Raw genomic sequence first — 14,799 nt, 5'->3', positions numbered from 1 at the left:
TTCATAAAAGAACAGCTCCTGTAGAAGGGTCTACATCAAAGCAAATTGTGTGTAATTTGTTGGAAGGCTCAGTTTTTTTTTGTTTTTTTTTTGTATTATTTATCTGGTTTCCAAAACATATTGGAAATCACTTATTTATATTGTTTTAAAATGCTGCTCTATCACTTGAAATCCCAATAAAATACATTGAAGTTTGTAACTGCAACAAGACCAGATGTAAAATAAGATAAGGTTTAGGAATATTCCCAAGGAACAGTATTTGTAGCATTTATAATGAGTGTGATGTGCTTAGTGTTTACTGATCCAGTAGAGCTGGTTCTGTTTGAGTCAGTCAGTCTGATGGGGTGGGATGATGACTGGGAGGCGCCTGCCCTCTAATTACCCCCTGTTTCTACCAAACACCTCTTCGTTTACACCCTAAAGAGAGTCAAGTCCAGGCAGTGCTGCTAGCTGTGAACATTTCACTAAAGTATCAGGATCATGTCTGTTTTTGTGCTCAGCTCTCTTATGCTCTTCAGTGTAGTTTATGCCTCTGACCCTGCGGATCCAGTTTTGCTCGGACCTCCTACCATCGGGTTCAGCTCTTCGTTCCGCTCGGTTTGTAAGCCTATCCCCAGCACCCTGTCTCTGTGCCACGGCATCGGCTACCGGCGTATGTGGATCCCCAACCTGCTCGGCCACGACTCCCTGAAAGAGGCCCAGCAACAGTCAGCCGCCTGGCTGCCGCTCATCTCCAAGCTGTGCCACCAGGACACCAAGAAGTTCCTGTGCTCCCTGTTCGCCCCGGTGTGCGTGCCGGAGCTCGTCGGGCCCGTGAGCCCCTGCAGGAGCCTGTGCGAGGCCGTGCGGGACGGCTGCGTGCCTGTGATGAGCGCCTTCGGGTTCCCCTGGCCCGAGATGTTTAACTGCTCTCGATTCCCAAGCGGGACCGAGCTCTGTATCCCAGCAGAAGGACAGCTGGAGGAGCGGACGGAAGAGGAGGTCAGGCGTGAGGAGGAGCTGAAAGGTCCAACGTCTTTAACATATTCCTACTTTTAATTATAACTCTATTTCAAACAACACAACAATCTGCCACAGTTTGAGTTTTTATGGCACCGTTCTGTAGACTTTATTTGTTTACTGGCTGCATTTCATTTTAATGCAAATTTAGCCGAAGCCAGTGGTTCCCAATGTCAGGTTCGGGTCCCCTTTGGGTGTCGTGAATCAACAAGTGTGGGGCCTTGACATCTTTCTTTCAAGCCAACCTAACAGATATAGACAGAAATGAACGACGTTTTTCATGTTATTATGTTAATGGTGATTATCTGATGCTGCTGTTTCTATTTAGGGTTTCTTCTGTCAGGTTGAGATGTTTGCAGCATGAAATTTACATGCTAAATAAGCCCTGACAACGACTGTGATCATTGTAATCTGTACAGATGGTAGGCATTGTTTACCATAAGTCAAACCTCTGGACAATTATGTCTCTTTCCTAAAGTGGCTGTGTTGCACAGGTCTGTGTTTGGATTCTGGAAAAAAGGTTGAGATTTCTGATTGCTGTGATGTAATTTACATCTTGCTTTTTATTCAATATTAATTAGACACCCTACTTCTTATATTTATAGAAAATTGGCCATTAGCAGTTTGGGCATGTTTTTGAGTGGTTGAGTGTCTACAACCTCTCATTTCAATAGAAGCTAAAAAGGACTAAAACAAGTTACTTACAATTCCATCTAAACATTTTATTATAACATGAAGATTGTATATTTGTTTGTTTCTTAGATTTTGTTTTTAACTTTTTATTTAATTACAGGTTTTTACAAAGAGTTTTTCTAGTTGTATTTTTTTTTCTTTCTGATTTTTTTTTTTTTTATGTCATTTTGTTTCTTTGCCTGTTTTGTTGATGTGACCACTGAATTTATTGCTCTGGAGATGAGGTGTATGTATTCATCCTCTGTTCTCTGCCCCCACAGAATTACAATCCTGTTTCTCTTTCCCTTCCGCAGGGAGCATCATCTGTGATGCCTGCACTCTGACTGCTGAAGGAGAGTCTGACATCCAGGAAAACTTCTGCCACAGTCCATATGGTGAGGAACCAACGTAGCCTTTCAGAACATTCCTCTCCTTTTTTTTTATCCAGGAAGACTCAAATCGTTTTAATGTAATATTTTTGCAAAAACATGATACATTTTTAGATCAGAAAGTTGTCTGAAGTGACACTTTAGGAACGGCATTAAAATCTCTCCTTCTGTGTCACAGCTTTAAAGATGCGTCTGGAGAGTGTCTCAACAGTAGGAGGCGACCGTCAGCTGGTGCCTGTGGCCCGCAGCCGCATCCTGAGGTGGGCAGGGGGAGGTGCAGAGAGGGCGCAGGAGTTTGGAGGCGCAACGACCCACAGGGCTCTGTGGCTGCAGGAAGGAGGCAGCTGTACTTGTCCCGGCTTAGACTTGGCAGAGACAAACAACAAGCAAGAGGAAAATGTAGAGCCGGTTGACAAAAAAAAGGCAAAGAGAGGAGGAAGACTGGAGAATAGACCCCAAGCTGGATGGTTCCTGGCCCTAGCTCAGGCTGAAGAAGGAAGACTTATTTTGACTCGACTCGTTAAGTGGACCCGAGAGGACAAAGAGCTAAAGAAGTTCATCAGAAGTCTTCTGAAAAAGCCTTGTCCGGAGCTGTAAACAATTAGCCGTTTTAGTTCGTTGCAGAATGGTGCCTGTATGCTACTGGCAGTAACACTTTATATTTATTCACTTGAATATAACAAACCCAACGATTCCTAAATACTATGGCTGAGAAAAATAGAAACAACATCACAAAAATATTCATTAAAATATTAATTCATTCATATTAAAGACTGAGTAGATACTCTCACCTAATCGCCTGGCATAAGTTGTCTGACACCCTTAAAATTTATGTAATTTAACTGCTAGGGATTATTTAAATTGTAAAAATTCTGAATTGGTTTTACATTCTGATGAAATTACAATCAAACCATTTTCCGTTACAGTGGACATCATGAATATTTCAACTGTAGTAACTGTTTCTGTAGTAAAAGCTTATTTTGATGATAACCCGTAGCTTTTTGTAACTGCAACAATTTATTTTATTAATTAATTTGCTTTTTTTTTTTGCATTACCACATCTTTTTCTAACAAAGATGTCACTTACATGACAAAAAGACTTAGAGGAAGTGAAGTGTGCCTAATATCTAAGTTGAATATGTTTGGTGCAAGAAATAAATGTAGTAACGATGAATCTGAGGATGGGCAGTAAGGATGCTGACGTAGTTTAAGTAGCTGAGGATGCACTAGCTGATAGAGCTCAAGGACAGAAGAAAAAAAAAAAGACACCAGAAAGCATAAAAGAAACACCTTCAGTGTGGGAAGCTTGTTTTTGTGTTTGTACTGAAATGTGTCTGATAACTGAGTTCACTGATGATTTCCATTTCCTATTTCATTTAGTGAAATAAGCAAAATATCTGCTGGATTTGTTAGAAATGTTAATTATTAAAAGGCAGAGTTCAACAGGGGAGCTGGGGAGGATCTGAAGAGTCAAGACAAGAAACTAAATGGGTGAGGGGACAGAAGCATCAACAGAGGGAAACATTTTTTTTATGACACTGAACATTAGAAAGTTGTAAACTATGGGGTTGCTTTCATCGTTTTCACCTTGTGAAATGGTATTAGTTCTTTTTCACATACATATTTCCAGTTCTAAATGCATGTTTCCCATGTTTTGAAAGTATGAAATAATAAAAAAAATTATATATGGCGTTATCAGTTTTCAGTTCAAGTGGTCCACAGCCTGATTGTTACAAAATCCGGACTTGCAAGATGCTAATTTATTTCATGTATTATTTTTAGAAAACTTTCAACTCTGAAGAATGAGATATAGAGCTGTATTCTGATTGTTGGCCATTTCAACATATTTGTGGTGAAGTTACACAGGCTGTGATGGTGACGCAGCGTTTGGAAAGTTGCTATTTCACATCAAGTGTAAACCTTCAACGACAATGTTTGTGGAGTCTTACTTGCATACATAAAGAAAATATCCAAATCACAAAGAAATTCTCAAATTATATTAATTAACTTTTTTCCATCCAATTTGTATGTACTTCACATAGTTTTGCTGTTTGAATATTTCCCTCTATATTTAATTAAACCCATCAGTGTATTACATTTTGTGTTGTGGTTTATTACATTTTCTGATCATTCTTTTCTTGGTCTTTCCACCATGACTCAGTGAAGACAGAAATTGGACTCCACAGAAACACACCTGTTGATGTTCACTTGATGTATCGGTTTCATGCCTCCTCCATCAGTATCACTGTCTGCTCCTTCACATATAATTTGCTCTGGTTTAGATATTGACAGATGGTGATCTAACATGTTTCATTATAGAAGCAGACAAACCGATGTTTTAACTTTATGCCAATTTCATTAAAATAACTGTGAATAATCATGGTATACATGTTGTCAGCCACGTGATGCATACATTATTCAAACTGCAGAGTGTTCGAGCTTCTCAGATGCAGGTGCATTCCTCTCATGCTCTGGTCTCAGCTGGACCGCTTCTTTTCACTTCTATTTAGTAAGAAATTACCGTTCATTGGAAAACAGGTAAGTTTTTCTTAATATTTTCATTTTAACAGTTGTTATTTGCATCTGATCCACAGCAGAGAGCTTGTGGATGCAGTTTGAAAATGGTGGAGCACTTTATTCTCATACACTTCAGAATGAAAACGTATGATAATGTGCCTCAAAAGTTTATAGAGCTTTGTACATTAAGCCACCAATCTCAGAAAAGGCAAGTAAATAGAAAGTATTTTAGCATAATTGTTTATTCATATTAATAGTTTTGTCACTTAAAGATCACAATAAGTTTAGAAAAATCGTCTTGGCTCTGTAAAATGAAAATATTGTGAAAATAATCGTTTTATTGGCTCAAAACAACAGATCCAGACAACAGTGAGTCATTGTTGTGTAATTTGCATACATAAGAAAGTTGATACAGAAGCATCCTTCTGTAATACTTTATACATTTTTAATATCTAAGCTAAGTATATAGCAACTTGCCAATAATATAGTAGTTTCAAAACCAAAAATATAATAATGAGCCAATAACATTGTAGGGCTTTTTGAAGTGATACAGATTTACTGAAGCTGATATAAAAAGAAATACATTTCTTTTAAGTAGAAAATTTATAATTAAAGCTGTTGGAACATTTTGCTAATCAAAATTGTGAAGATGGGAGTTTAATATTTATTTATCAAGAATAAGTATGTAGCACTATTTCCAAATACTGTTGGTTGTAATAGTATTTTTTTTGTAATAGCTCTTACAACAGATAATTAGGATTATCTGTTCAATATCTACAAATATGCATGATTGTAGAGTTATTTACACAGCTGCTTTGGAACAAGTTTGCATGTTGTTTGTGTAGAGTTTGTCATTTCCACACAGATCAGTGGCAGGTCATTGCTATTCTAATCAAAATGGTGATAATAAAAAAGCTCTTTACTACAAGAAACAAAATAACAAATGGGTCATGTATATTGATTCCCAAAGTTTGGCTGGATCTCTCCCTATTTGGAAACTTAGCATTTTTAGTTACAGATATAATCCAGTCATTTTTGGTCGAGTTTTAGCCCTTTCTTCCAAAGGTCTCATTAAACTTTCGCTCAACCCTAGTTGACTGCACGTATTTGGTGGGTTCAGGTCCAATAAAAAAATAACCAAGTGCTCATTTACACTCTTCTTCTCTGCTATTTAAACTGATATGGCAACCTGACAAATTAACATACTTGAGAAATAGTTATGATTTTTGATTTGGTTTTTATAAAGTGATTGCCATTTAATCTAAGTTATCATAATACTGTCACTGCAGCAGTATGATAAATTACTTCAACTCAAACATTTTTACTTAAAATGTGATTTCAAAGGGTAGAGATATTCAACTCCCTGAAAATTTTAGATGCATCTCTCCAAAACAACTGAATAGAATAGTTAGGTAACTAGCAAACTTGACTACATGGAGGAGATTAGTCGACCGTTTAATTGACATGTGTGGGACCAGCGACATGTCCAAAATTTGGACACTTGCTCTAGAGGCCTAGACTTGAAGACTAGGACTCTAGTAGATTGTCAAAAGAATAAACGAGATTGCATGACACTTCTAATAAAATGTATGTGTCTGCCGTTTTCTTTTTATTCAAGGATGGTGTCCCCTGCTATTGCTTTGGCCTTTGTTCCCCTTCTGCTGACACTGATAATCAAGTACCGCTACTACTTTGTGCTGTTCTATCGGGCGGTTCTGGTTAGGATTTGGAAGGACTGTGTCACTGGTTTGAGCCGAGAAGAGCGCGCATTCCAGTACGTTCTGACTAACTCCACACCTGGAGACCCAGACAGCATCCTGGATGCTTTTGATTACTGGTGCACCAACGTGGAGTTCATCAGCAACATTGGCCCGAAAAAAGGTAGGGAATCCGTTTACTTTAGTGTGCATAAAGTGTTGATGCTTAGAACATTCTGAATCCATACCTGCTAGAGCTTGTGAGTGTTTCTTGTTTTTAGGTAAGATCCTGGACCGCCTTCTGTTGGAGCAAAGTCCTTTAACAGTGCTGGAACTGGGAGCTCATTGTGGATACAGCACCGTGAGAATCGCCCGGGTTCTTCCTCTTGGGGCCCGACTCTACAGCATCGAGATGGATCAAGGGAACGCAGCCATTGCTGAGAAAATCATCCGTCTGGCAGGATTTGATGACGACACAGTGAGAGAGCAGGAAATGCTCACAAAATCCCCCAAAGTGCAAACTTTTTGGTCTGTCATCTCTTTGTTTCTTCAGGTGGAGCTCATTGTGAATCCATCTGATGAGGTAATACCTCGGCTGCGGTCCGACTACAACCTGGAGAGGCTGGATTTTGTCTTCATGGATCATTGGAAGAAATGCTACCAGCCTGACCTACAGGTAGTAGATTAATAAAGAAACAAGTAGTAGATTAATAAAGAAACATTTACATTGTTCCATAACTTATTCTGTTTGTCTCAGTTATTGGAGGAATACGGTCTGCTGGGAAAAGGGTCTATGATTGTGGCGGACAACGTGCTGTTTCCTGGGGCTCCGAAGTTTCTCCGATACCTCCGGAAGTGCGGCTTGTATGAATGGAAGATCCACCGAGCCACGCTGGAGTACAGCAAGGGCATCAGGGATGGGATGGCTGAGCTGATCTACCAGGGGATTAAATAAGATACCTTCACTATTGAAATACATGTTAATAATGACAGAGAATAATTTTATAGCCAATTTGTTAAGAAAACTGTGACAAAGTAAAAATGATTTGATTTTAAACTAACATTTCAGTACAGAGTGCGTTATTGGGGTTGTGCATGATAGACAAAGTAGCTACTGATGAAAAAAAGTGATTAGTGGTTCTAAAACGCTTTAAAAATTTTATCTCAAAATTGAGTTATTCCATTGCATTCAGCCATGTTTGCTCTCAAAATTCGAAATAAAATACAGAGCAAGCAACTGTCTGAAGGGGTAATGTAGGCTAGTAGCTAAAAGAAGGGACCAGTAGAAACCATGCTTATGGGACCCAGACAAAATGTCGAAGAAGATGCCCTGGTCAGACGAGGCTAAAATTCTTCTTAATAGCATATATGCAAAACTAACTTTGCACATCACCCTGACCATCATATTCCCAGGGAGACATGGCAGTGCCAGCATCATGCTGTGGGAAATCTTTTTGACAAGGAATGAATTAAGCCAAACACAAAACTTCCAGGACAATCCTGAAAGGAACTTTTTTTTTTTTTTTTGTCAAAAGGCTTTGACAATGTGACATAGCTTCACCTACCAATAGGATATTGACCATAAATTTGCTGCTGGAGCTACAAAGAAATTATTTATTGTCTAGGTAAATGAGGAAGGCATTCTATTTTTATACCTAAGATTTTATTAAAGTTATGAAACAGAATTAATAAGTGAAGCTTTCCGTATCTACCCACATACTCCCCAATGAGGAACTAGTCGTTGGGGAGTAGGTGCTAATTCGGAAATTAGATTTCAATCTGTCAATCATATTTTCATGATACTAGTGTAAACTGTAAAACATTATTTTGATTTAACTCTAGCATTAAAATCTGGATTGAAAATACTGATCAGAGATGAAATAAAGAAAATCTTTCAAATAACGTGAGTAGCAAATGTCAGGCGGTGCATTTGCAACTTTGACATCAGAGCTCCTGTAAATCTTCGGTTCGCTGGCCCAGCTCCAGAAAACAAACATCGAAATAAATAAAGTTGATGTTGGACTCTTATCAGAGAAGTACAATAAAATGTTCTCCAGCCTTTAAACAGGATTTATATTATCCTGACCCAATGTTAGACTTTTTTAACATTTATCCCAATAAACAAGAAAGCACTAATAAAATATGTAGCTGTTTAATTTATAGCAAATAAACAAAATCAAAAATACAAAAAGAACAAAAATATACTCTCAAAAACTGAATCTTTGTGATGACCTGTAACTGAGACCTGTAACTTTAATCAGAGCATTTGTTCCCAGCTGCAAGCCATAAAGATAAGAGAGCTGACAGGCAGAGGCATTTTAACTGTCTGAACACGTTACTATTTTACAATGTTTTTAAAAAAAAAAAAACTTCTATTGAAGGAACGTTTATTACCACAATTCAGTAGCACTGCAATAAAAGGGAAGTGGACTCTTTTTTTTAAAGATGGGCTGTTTTTACAGGTAACAAGTTATTTTGCTGACCAAAGCAACATTCCCTGAATCAGCAAGCTGGAACATTTCCATAGCACATGACTTAAGATATGACCAGGTCAAAGTTTAAATGGCAGATTCCTGGGTTGAGCGCGTGCAAAACAGTCCCTGGGCCAACGTCAGTGCACCTGACAGGTTTGGAGCAGCTTTAACCGGATGCATTGGTTAAGAAAGCCTGCAGTTAAAAACAAGAAAAGCGGACCATTGGCAGTATTTATACACAAATGTCCCATCTCCAAGTGTATTCCAGGCAGCAAACTTCACAGCAATGTCCAACCATGTCAACAGCTATAAAGACTGATGGATCACAGCTTAAGATTCACCTGAACTCTCCCCTGAAGTATCTTAATGTGTTTCAATTAGATTTTCATCCCAGGTACACAAATATTAAAACATATCTGAGTCACAGAGTGGTTAGGCATCAGTCACATTTTTGGTAGCGAGTGTAAATCCAGACGCAGATTGCGATAAAAAGTTGCTTTAAATCATCCACTGGTCCTGGTCTTGGTCCGCTCCTTCCATGTCCACCTGATCGAGGGAAACAAAGGCAGATTTATCTGTTTTGGGTTTGATTAGAACAAGTGATGCCGATAGCTACATTAAAAGGTTGAATTAAGGTACCTCATTGATCTCGCCGTCGTCAGGCGACTCGTTGTAGTCATTCATCTCATCCATGTCCTGCATGTCTTCTTCATCTTCCGAGTCTTCCTCGCTGTCTTCCTCATCCTCGTCATCCTCTTCCTCCTCCTCCTCATAACCTGCCTAAATCCATCAATTGAAAACAGCAATGAACTTAACGATTTGTATCGCTTCTTGGACAGTTTTCAGAAATATCTAACACCAAGAGATCTGAAAAGTGTTGCATGCATGGAGCCCCTCTGAGTTTGAGCCATCCTTCAACAAAATTACAACGTCAAGCCTTTTGGGGTACATCTCTAACATCTGTGAGCATCTACAGACTGAATTTGTTGCTCCTTCTTCGCTGCAAAAAAGTTCAGACAGTTCAAATGAAGAGCCACTGTGAGCTATTGCAACAAAGACAACCAGCTTTTGTTTAAACTTTTACTTAAAATCTTACCATATGACCATATGATTCAGGTCTGGACTAACATGTGGACATGCTTAATCTAATCTATGGGAACATTCTGACTTTAATCTCAGAATTCTGACAGAATTCTGACCTTAAAGTCAGAATTCTTTTTTTTTTTTCAGTGGCCCTAATCCTCTTCCGTAAGTCATAGTTGTAACATGATTTAAAAAATTTGACTATTTTATTCAAGCAAGGAAACCACGCAAAAGGTTTTATCCTCAGCCTGCAATTACCTCAAAAACAGGTTTCCCGATAGGCATCAAGTTGTTGTCTTTCTCCGCGATACTCTGCAGCTGAAGTGACCAGAGATCACAAGTTTAAGAACACGGGAATTAGGAGCAGGGAAGACATGGAGCAGAGTGTGAAGGTATACCCAAGTTTGATGTTGCTGCTCCTGCTGCTGCAGCTCCGTCTCGTCCACACAAGGTCTGTCCAGGTTGAACCACAGAGACTCGGTGACCCGCGGGAGCAGGGACGGAAACAGTGTCGACATAATTGTTAGAGACTAAGTTAAAAAATAAGTCAATGTGACTTTGGGTTCGAGCTTTAAACCCACCGCTCACCCTGAAACACAACAGCAGCACAGAGGCTCTTTAAGTTCGGGAATATATTATTCTATTTTACATAAAAGATTTTAAGAATTATTAGAATACATTCAAACCCATAAAGGATAATATTTTTCAAAAATATTAAACTCTAAACCTGTCAGTATCTCGCTGCTGCTTCGAAATAATTCAAAACAAAAACCGGAAACAAGTGGTGTTCATCTATAAACTCCCCCTCATAAGTGTTCCGCTTGCGTAAAAAAACAGCTTAAGCGCATATCCCGAAAATAGCAATATGAATGATGCAGTTAGTATAAATCGTTATAGGTGAATTTTACATTGTTCTTCAAATAATGGCTTATATCTTTGACTCAATGACGCTAAGAAAACGTGAATGTAGTATTGTGCATGTTTTGTAGCTTGTAATGGAAATATAGGAAAACTGGGAACATTAACAAGCTTTTTCTTCTTTCCTCTTTTATTATTTGAACATGATCATAAATTCAGACTTGATTTGTAGTTATGTGTTATTAACCAGAAAAAGGAAAAAGAACAGTTCAACATTCAAAATTTCTCAAAAATGTCAAAAATCAAAATCAAATACCCACTTGTATGATAGCCCAAATACAAAACAATCCACAGAGTCTTTGTTCGGTCTAGTTTGGTGTTGATGGCTGACAGCAAACAGAAGTTCATAAACCTTTAGAAGAAATTACTGTAATTGGGTGGCACAAAGATATCTGCAATGCTTCTTTTTTCTTCTAATGACTCACAATGCTATTTTCTGTAGGTTTTACAGTCACGTGTAGGAAGGAGAGGAAGGATGAACAACCTTCAGGTTGGCCAAACTATCTCCTACCACATATAATAAAATCTCAGATTATCACACACTTTAGTGAAGGAATTTGCACTCTTTTTGTGTGTTCTTGCTAGTTCCAAAAACTGTGACCTAGACTTTGGACTTTGGAAACAAATTACTCTATAGTCATGAAGAGATTTGTCTTCGTCCACATTCCACTTGGGAAGCTTGTGAGAGGAGTGTTCAATGTGTGCGCTTTGAATTTCCTGTTTTGTCTTGAGAAGTGTGCTCGAGGTTGACTGGGGATAAAGTTTTACTTGATAATTTTGTCAAGACAGAAACTGAAAAGGTAAAAGGGATTTGTTCTTTATTTCTTTTGACACCATGTCTAAAAGCAAGATTTTTTGACACTATGAAAGAAATTGTGATATGTTTAATCCATGGTGAAAGTTTTGATTTTGTATACTGAGAAAAGACTGAACAGTGTGTGTGGTCTCCATACGTAGCAAATACCCTATTTCTAGATATATAGGGGCTAATACAGCATTGCAACATTATTTATGTCGTGATTGCTTTCCATTGCTAGAAATAGTACCCAGAGTAGTTGTACTTTTGTAAAAGGTGATTCTACAAAGTTTTGGCATTAGTATTAATGCACCTTTAAGTTCACTCTTTGTAAAAATTGTTTAAAAGCCATTTATAATTTCCCTTTGACTTCATAATTATGGAACAGTACTAAACAGCAACATCTTACACGCTAGAAAGAAACAGATAGCCACTTTTGTACTAAGTATCAGTAGTAGGGACAGAGGCTTGAAACAACTCAGTTATATTACATAGAAAATAATGTATTTTTATTAGTTTGATAGTGGTCAAAAACTTAAATATCTTTGTTTGCTTTGTGTATAGCCTTCTGAATTTAACTCACTAGGTGATTCCCTTATTGTTTTTAATATTTAGTCACAACTGCCCTTCTAATAAAGGTTTAGCTTGTAGTCCAATATTTTTACTGTATTGCCAAAGATATGATGATGTGGCCTTGAGCAGTGACAGTCCCACTCGTTCCAGCAGTGAGAATATTTAAACAGCTACGTCTTAGACTCTAGAAAGAAACAGATAGCTACATCTGTATATCATTAATAGAGGCAGACCCTTAATAGGACTCAGTCATTGGTATGGAGGTGGAAGATTTAGATTGAAAGTTAACTATGAATACAATGACTAAAAGGGACAAATGAAAGCAACCTAAATAATTTACATAATCTTAACATTACTCTGTGCTAAGAAGACAAAAAAAAATACAAAGACATGTGCAAGGAGCGCATTAAGGAGGAACTAAGTTCTCTTAAAGTTAATAATGGATACAAATTTTAATTCTTTCTAGTAATGGTTTAAAACTGGGTAGACACACCTTCAGATTAAGGTGGAAATTTGATAAGGTACTATTAGCGAACTGCTGTTATTTTTGTGTTTTCTTGCCCACGTGATAACAAACCTCCACAGGTTGTTTTTCTCTACAGCCATGCTGCTGTTCCTGGGCTGTCTGCTCACCCTTTCCAGTGGCGCTCTGTGTCTGGACCAACTCAACATGTGCATGAATGCAAAACATCACAAAGTGGAGCCTGGCCCTGAGGGAGAACTGTATCATCAGGTTAGAAACACATGCAGGGTGTTATTGATGTTGAACAGCAAAGAAGGCTATTTCAAGCAGTAACTACAAGTCGTGATGTAACATCTTCTTTGCAGTGTGCTCCCTGGCGTGAGAATGCATGTTGCACTGCTAACACCAGCGAAGAGGCCCACAATGATAACTCTTACCTGTATTATTTCAACTGGAACCACTGCGGTGCAATGAGTCCCAAGTGCAAGAAACATTTCATCCAGGACACTTGCTTCTATGAGTGTTCCCCACACTTAGGACCATGGATACAATCGGTGTGTATTGTCGAAGTGTATCTGTGAAATAGTAACACTAGATGGCAGCAAAAGCATTTGACCAAAAATGGCAAACTGAAGTTCATGCTAAGCTTCTTGTTGAATCAAAATAGATTTATGAAAATACTTTACAGATTGATTTGATGATGGTGAATGTCAAGTTTATTTTTAAGCACATTTAAAACTGTCTACATTTAAAAAGTTCAGGGTTATGCACATAAAATGCGAAAAATGATCCAAGAGTGGAAAATGCAGCACAAAATAAAGACCCAAGTTGATATGAATGACAAGTAAAAAAACAAAAAAAACAACAACGTCTAAACAGTTGACACTCCAAAGAGTAACTATTCATCTGACCTCAGTGGTCTTATATATCTGGGAGTGTATAGGTATGGAAAACTACTTAGTCTGTGATTTATAAAAGAAAACTTGATCTGTCTCCAAGGTGGGTTTGAAGACCAGACAAAAGTAAAATTTTTCGCTTATGTAATTTTATTAAAAAAAACAACAACTAAATTACCAGAGTAGACTGCTTTATTTGCAAAACTTATGTGTTGTAAAGAATTCTATTATAAAAAAGTTGTCCCTTGTGTTTAGGCAGATGAGAACTGGAGAAAGGAGCGGATCTTGAACGTGCCTCTTTGTAAAGAGGATTGTGAACAGTGGTGGGAAGACTGCAAGAATGATTTTACTTGCAAGACAAATTGGCACAAGGGATGGGACTGGAGCTCTGGTAAGATACACAAGAAGCAAAGAGCACAGACATAGAACAATATTGATTTTAGTGGGTTAAATGTTTGACCATGTGTACAAATGAGTAACTTCTTTATAGTCCTTTCTGTAAGATTTATGCTATTCTCCACATTTCTCTCACAGGTACCAACAAGTGTCCTGCAGACAGCCAATGCAGAAAATGGACTGATGCCTTTGCAACACCCAAATCCATGTGTGAACAAATTTGGTCCAACTCTTACCTTTACACCACCTATACCAAAGACTCTGGTCGCTGCATGCAGCTTTGGTTCACAGGACCCAACCCCAACAAGAAGGTGGCCGAGTACTACCTCAACACCGCTCAGCGGGGCCAAAGTTTTCCTGTAACAACGCTACTCTTCCTGACTGCCACGTCTTTCTTTGTAACCATCTTCTAGCATGATCCCATTGCCATATCTTTCATCACAATGGATTCAGTAATTAAAGTGTTTTCAAACACATTTTTCTGAGTGTGTTTTTTTTTTTTTAAAGATTGAGCATGCTTTTCTTCTTTTTCAGTTGTAAAGGTGACTGGCAAAAAGCAAAAGAAATATGTTACTGGCACTTTCTATTCCCAAATATGGCCCAAACACCTATATGCTATTTATGAAGCTAGAATGTTTGATTAAATAAAAAAATTGCTTGATAGCATGATATTCTAGGCTTTTAGTTATAGTATATATAATAGTTACCTAAACCCGTTTAATTCAGTTCAATTTAATTAAAATACTTTATTGATCCCAAAAGGGAAATGACTTTATGTAACTCATGCAATTCAAAGTTCTTCAAAGAGTTGTTGTAGATGCTGATGGCAGTGGGCAGGAAATTTGCCTTTAGCGGTCTGTATGACAGCAAAACAGAAGAAACCTCTGACTGAAGACACTGTTGCTGTATGACAAACTTATGAAGAG

The 14,799-nt window shown here is 38.0% G+C and overlaps 4 protein-coding genes across 6 annotated transcripts; 3 read left to right on the top strand and 1 right to left on the bottom strand.

Annotated features, from left to right (window-relative positions):
* Nucleotides 1-259: 259 nt before the first annotated feature.
* Nucleotides 260-4,157, top strand: sfrp2l (secreted frizzled-related protein 2 like). The gene is made up of 3 exons (XM_044120821.1): nucleotides 260-1,006; nucleotides 1,986-2,066; nucleotides 2,239-4,157. The coding sequence occupies exons 1-3, from the start codon at nucleotides 481-483 to the stop codon at nucleotides 2,655-2,657; spliced, it is 1,026 nt and encodes a 341-aa protein (XP_043976756.1). The 5' UTR covers nucleotides 260-480; the 3' UTR covers nucleotides 2,658-4,157.
* A 317-nt stretch (nucleotides 4,158-4,474) lies between these two features.
* tomt (transmembrane O-methyltransferase) lies at nucleotides 4,475-7,229 on the top strand. The gene is made up of 5 exons (XM_044120822.1): nucleotides 4,475-4,598; nucleotides 6,196-6,458; nucleotides 6,556-6,752; nucleotides 6,828-6,950; nucleotides 7,032-7,229. The coding sequence occupies exons 2-5, from the start codon at nucleotides 6,197-6,199 to the stop codon at nucleotides 7,227-7,229; spliced, it is 780 nt and encodes a 259-aa protein (XP_043976757.1). The 5' UTR covers nucleotides 4,475-4,598; nucleotide 6,196.
* A 1,405-nt stretch (nucleotides 7,230-8,634) lies between these two features.
* On the bottom strand, nucleotides 8,635-10,649 carry anapc15 (anaphase promoting complex subunit 15). Of its 2 annotated transcripts, XM_044120183.1 has the most exons (5): nucleotides 10,559-10,649; nucleotides 10,230-10,420; nucleotides 10,090-10,149; nucleotides 9,388-9,528; nucleotides 8,635-9,294 (listed from the first exon to the last, which is right to left on the bottom strand). In XM_044120183.1, the coding sequence occupies exons 2-5, from the start codon at nucleotides 10,347-10,349 to the stop codon at nucleotides 9,247-9,249; spliced, it is 369 nt and encodes a 122-aa protein (XP_043976118.1). In that variant the 5' UTR covers nucleotides 10,350-10,420; nucleotides 10,559-10,649; the 3' UTR covers nucleotides 8,635-9,246. The 2 variants fall into 2 exon arrangements, with proteins under 2 accessions (XP_043976118.1, XP_043976119.1); XM_044120184.1 differs by having other exon boundaries at nucleotides 10,230-10,609.
* Nucleotides 10,650-11,001: 352 nt separating this feature from the next.
* On the top strand, nucleotides 11,002-14,344 carry folr (folate receptor). 2 transcript variants are annotated; one of them, XM_044120181.1, is made up of 5 exons: nucleotides 11,002-11,549; nucleotides 12,704-12,851; nucleotides 12,947-13,135; nucleotides 13,733-13,868; nucleotides 14,012-14,344. In XM_044120181.1, the coding sequence occupies exons 2-5, from the start codon at nucleotides 12,723-12,725 to the stop codon at nucleotides 14,284-14,286; spliced, it is 729 nt and encodes a 242-aa protein (XP_043976116.1). In that variant the 5' UTR covers nucleotides 11,002-11,549; nucleotides 12,704-12,722; the 3' UTR covers nucleotides 14,287-14,344. The 2 variants fall into 2 exon arrangements, with proteins under 2 accessions (XP_043976116.1, XP_043976115.1); XM_044120180.1 differs by having other exon boundaries at nucleotides 11,007-11,549; nucleotides 12,721-12,851.
* The last annotated feature ends 455 nt before the right edge of the window (nucleotides 14,345-14,799 follow it).

Source organism: Gambusia affinis, linkage group LG06, assembly GCF_019740435.1.
Source record: "Gambusia affinis linkage group LG06, SWU_Gaff_1.0, whole genome shotgun sequence".
NCBI lineage: Eukaryota > Metazoa > Chordata > Actinopteri > Cyprinodontiformes > Poeciliidae > Gambusia > Gambusia affinis.
Note: the sequence above shows the minus strand (reverse complement) of the source record. Positions and strands in the feature narration are given on the sequence as shown.

Coding starts and splice junctions, on each gene's coding strand:
- folr (XM_044120181.1), top strand. CDS start 12,723: ATGCTGCTGTTCCTGGGCTGTCTGCTCACCCTTTCCAGTGGCGCTCTG. Junction 12,852..12,946: donor AGGGAGAACTGTATCATCAG/GTTAGAAACACA, acceptor TCTTCTTTGCAG/TGTGCTCCCTGGCGTGAGAA. Junction 13,869..14,011: donor GGGATGGGACTGGAGCTCTG/GTAAGATACACA, acceptor TTTCTCTCACAG/GTACCAACAAGTGTCCTGCA.
- anapc15 (XM_044120183.1), bottom strand. CDS start 10,349: ATGTCGACACTGTTTCCGTCCCTGCTCCCGCGGGTCACCGAGTCTCTG. Junction 10,150..10,229: donor AGCAGCAACATCAAACTTGG/GTATACCTTCAC, acceptor TGGTCACTTCAG/CTGCAGAGTATCGCGGAGAA. Junction 9,295..9,387: donor ACGACGGCGAGATCAATGAG/GTACCTTAATTC, acceptor TCCCTCGATCAG/GTGGACATGGAAGGAGCGGA.
- tomt (XM_044120822.1), top strand. CDS start 6,197: ATGGTGTCCCCTGCTATTGCTTTGGCCTTTGTTCCCCTTCTGCTGACA. Junction 6,459..6,555: donor CAACATTGGCCCGAAAAAAG/GTAGGGAATCCG, acceptor TCTTGTTTTTAG/GTAAGATCCTGGACCGCCTT. Junction 6,753..6,827: donor CAGGATTTGATGACGACACA/GTGAGAGAGCAG, acceptor TTGTTTCTTCAG/GTGGAGCTCATTGTGAATCC.
- sfrp2l (XM_044120821.1), top strand. CDS start 481: ATGTCTGTTTTTGTGCTCAGCTCTCTTATGCTCTTCAGTGTAGTTTAT. Junction 1,007..1,985: donor GCGTGAGGAGGAGCTGAAAG/GTCCAACGTCTT, acceptor TCCCTTCCGCAG/GGAGCATCATCTGTGATGCC. Junction 2,067..2,238: donor CTTCTGCCACAGTCCATATG/GTGAGGAACCAA, acceptor TCTGTGTCACAG/CTTTAAAGATGCGTCTGGAG.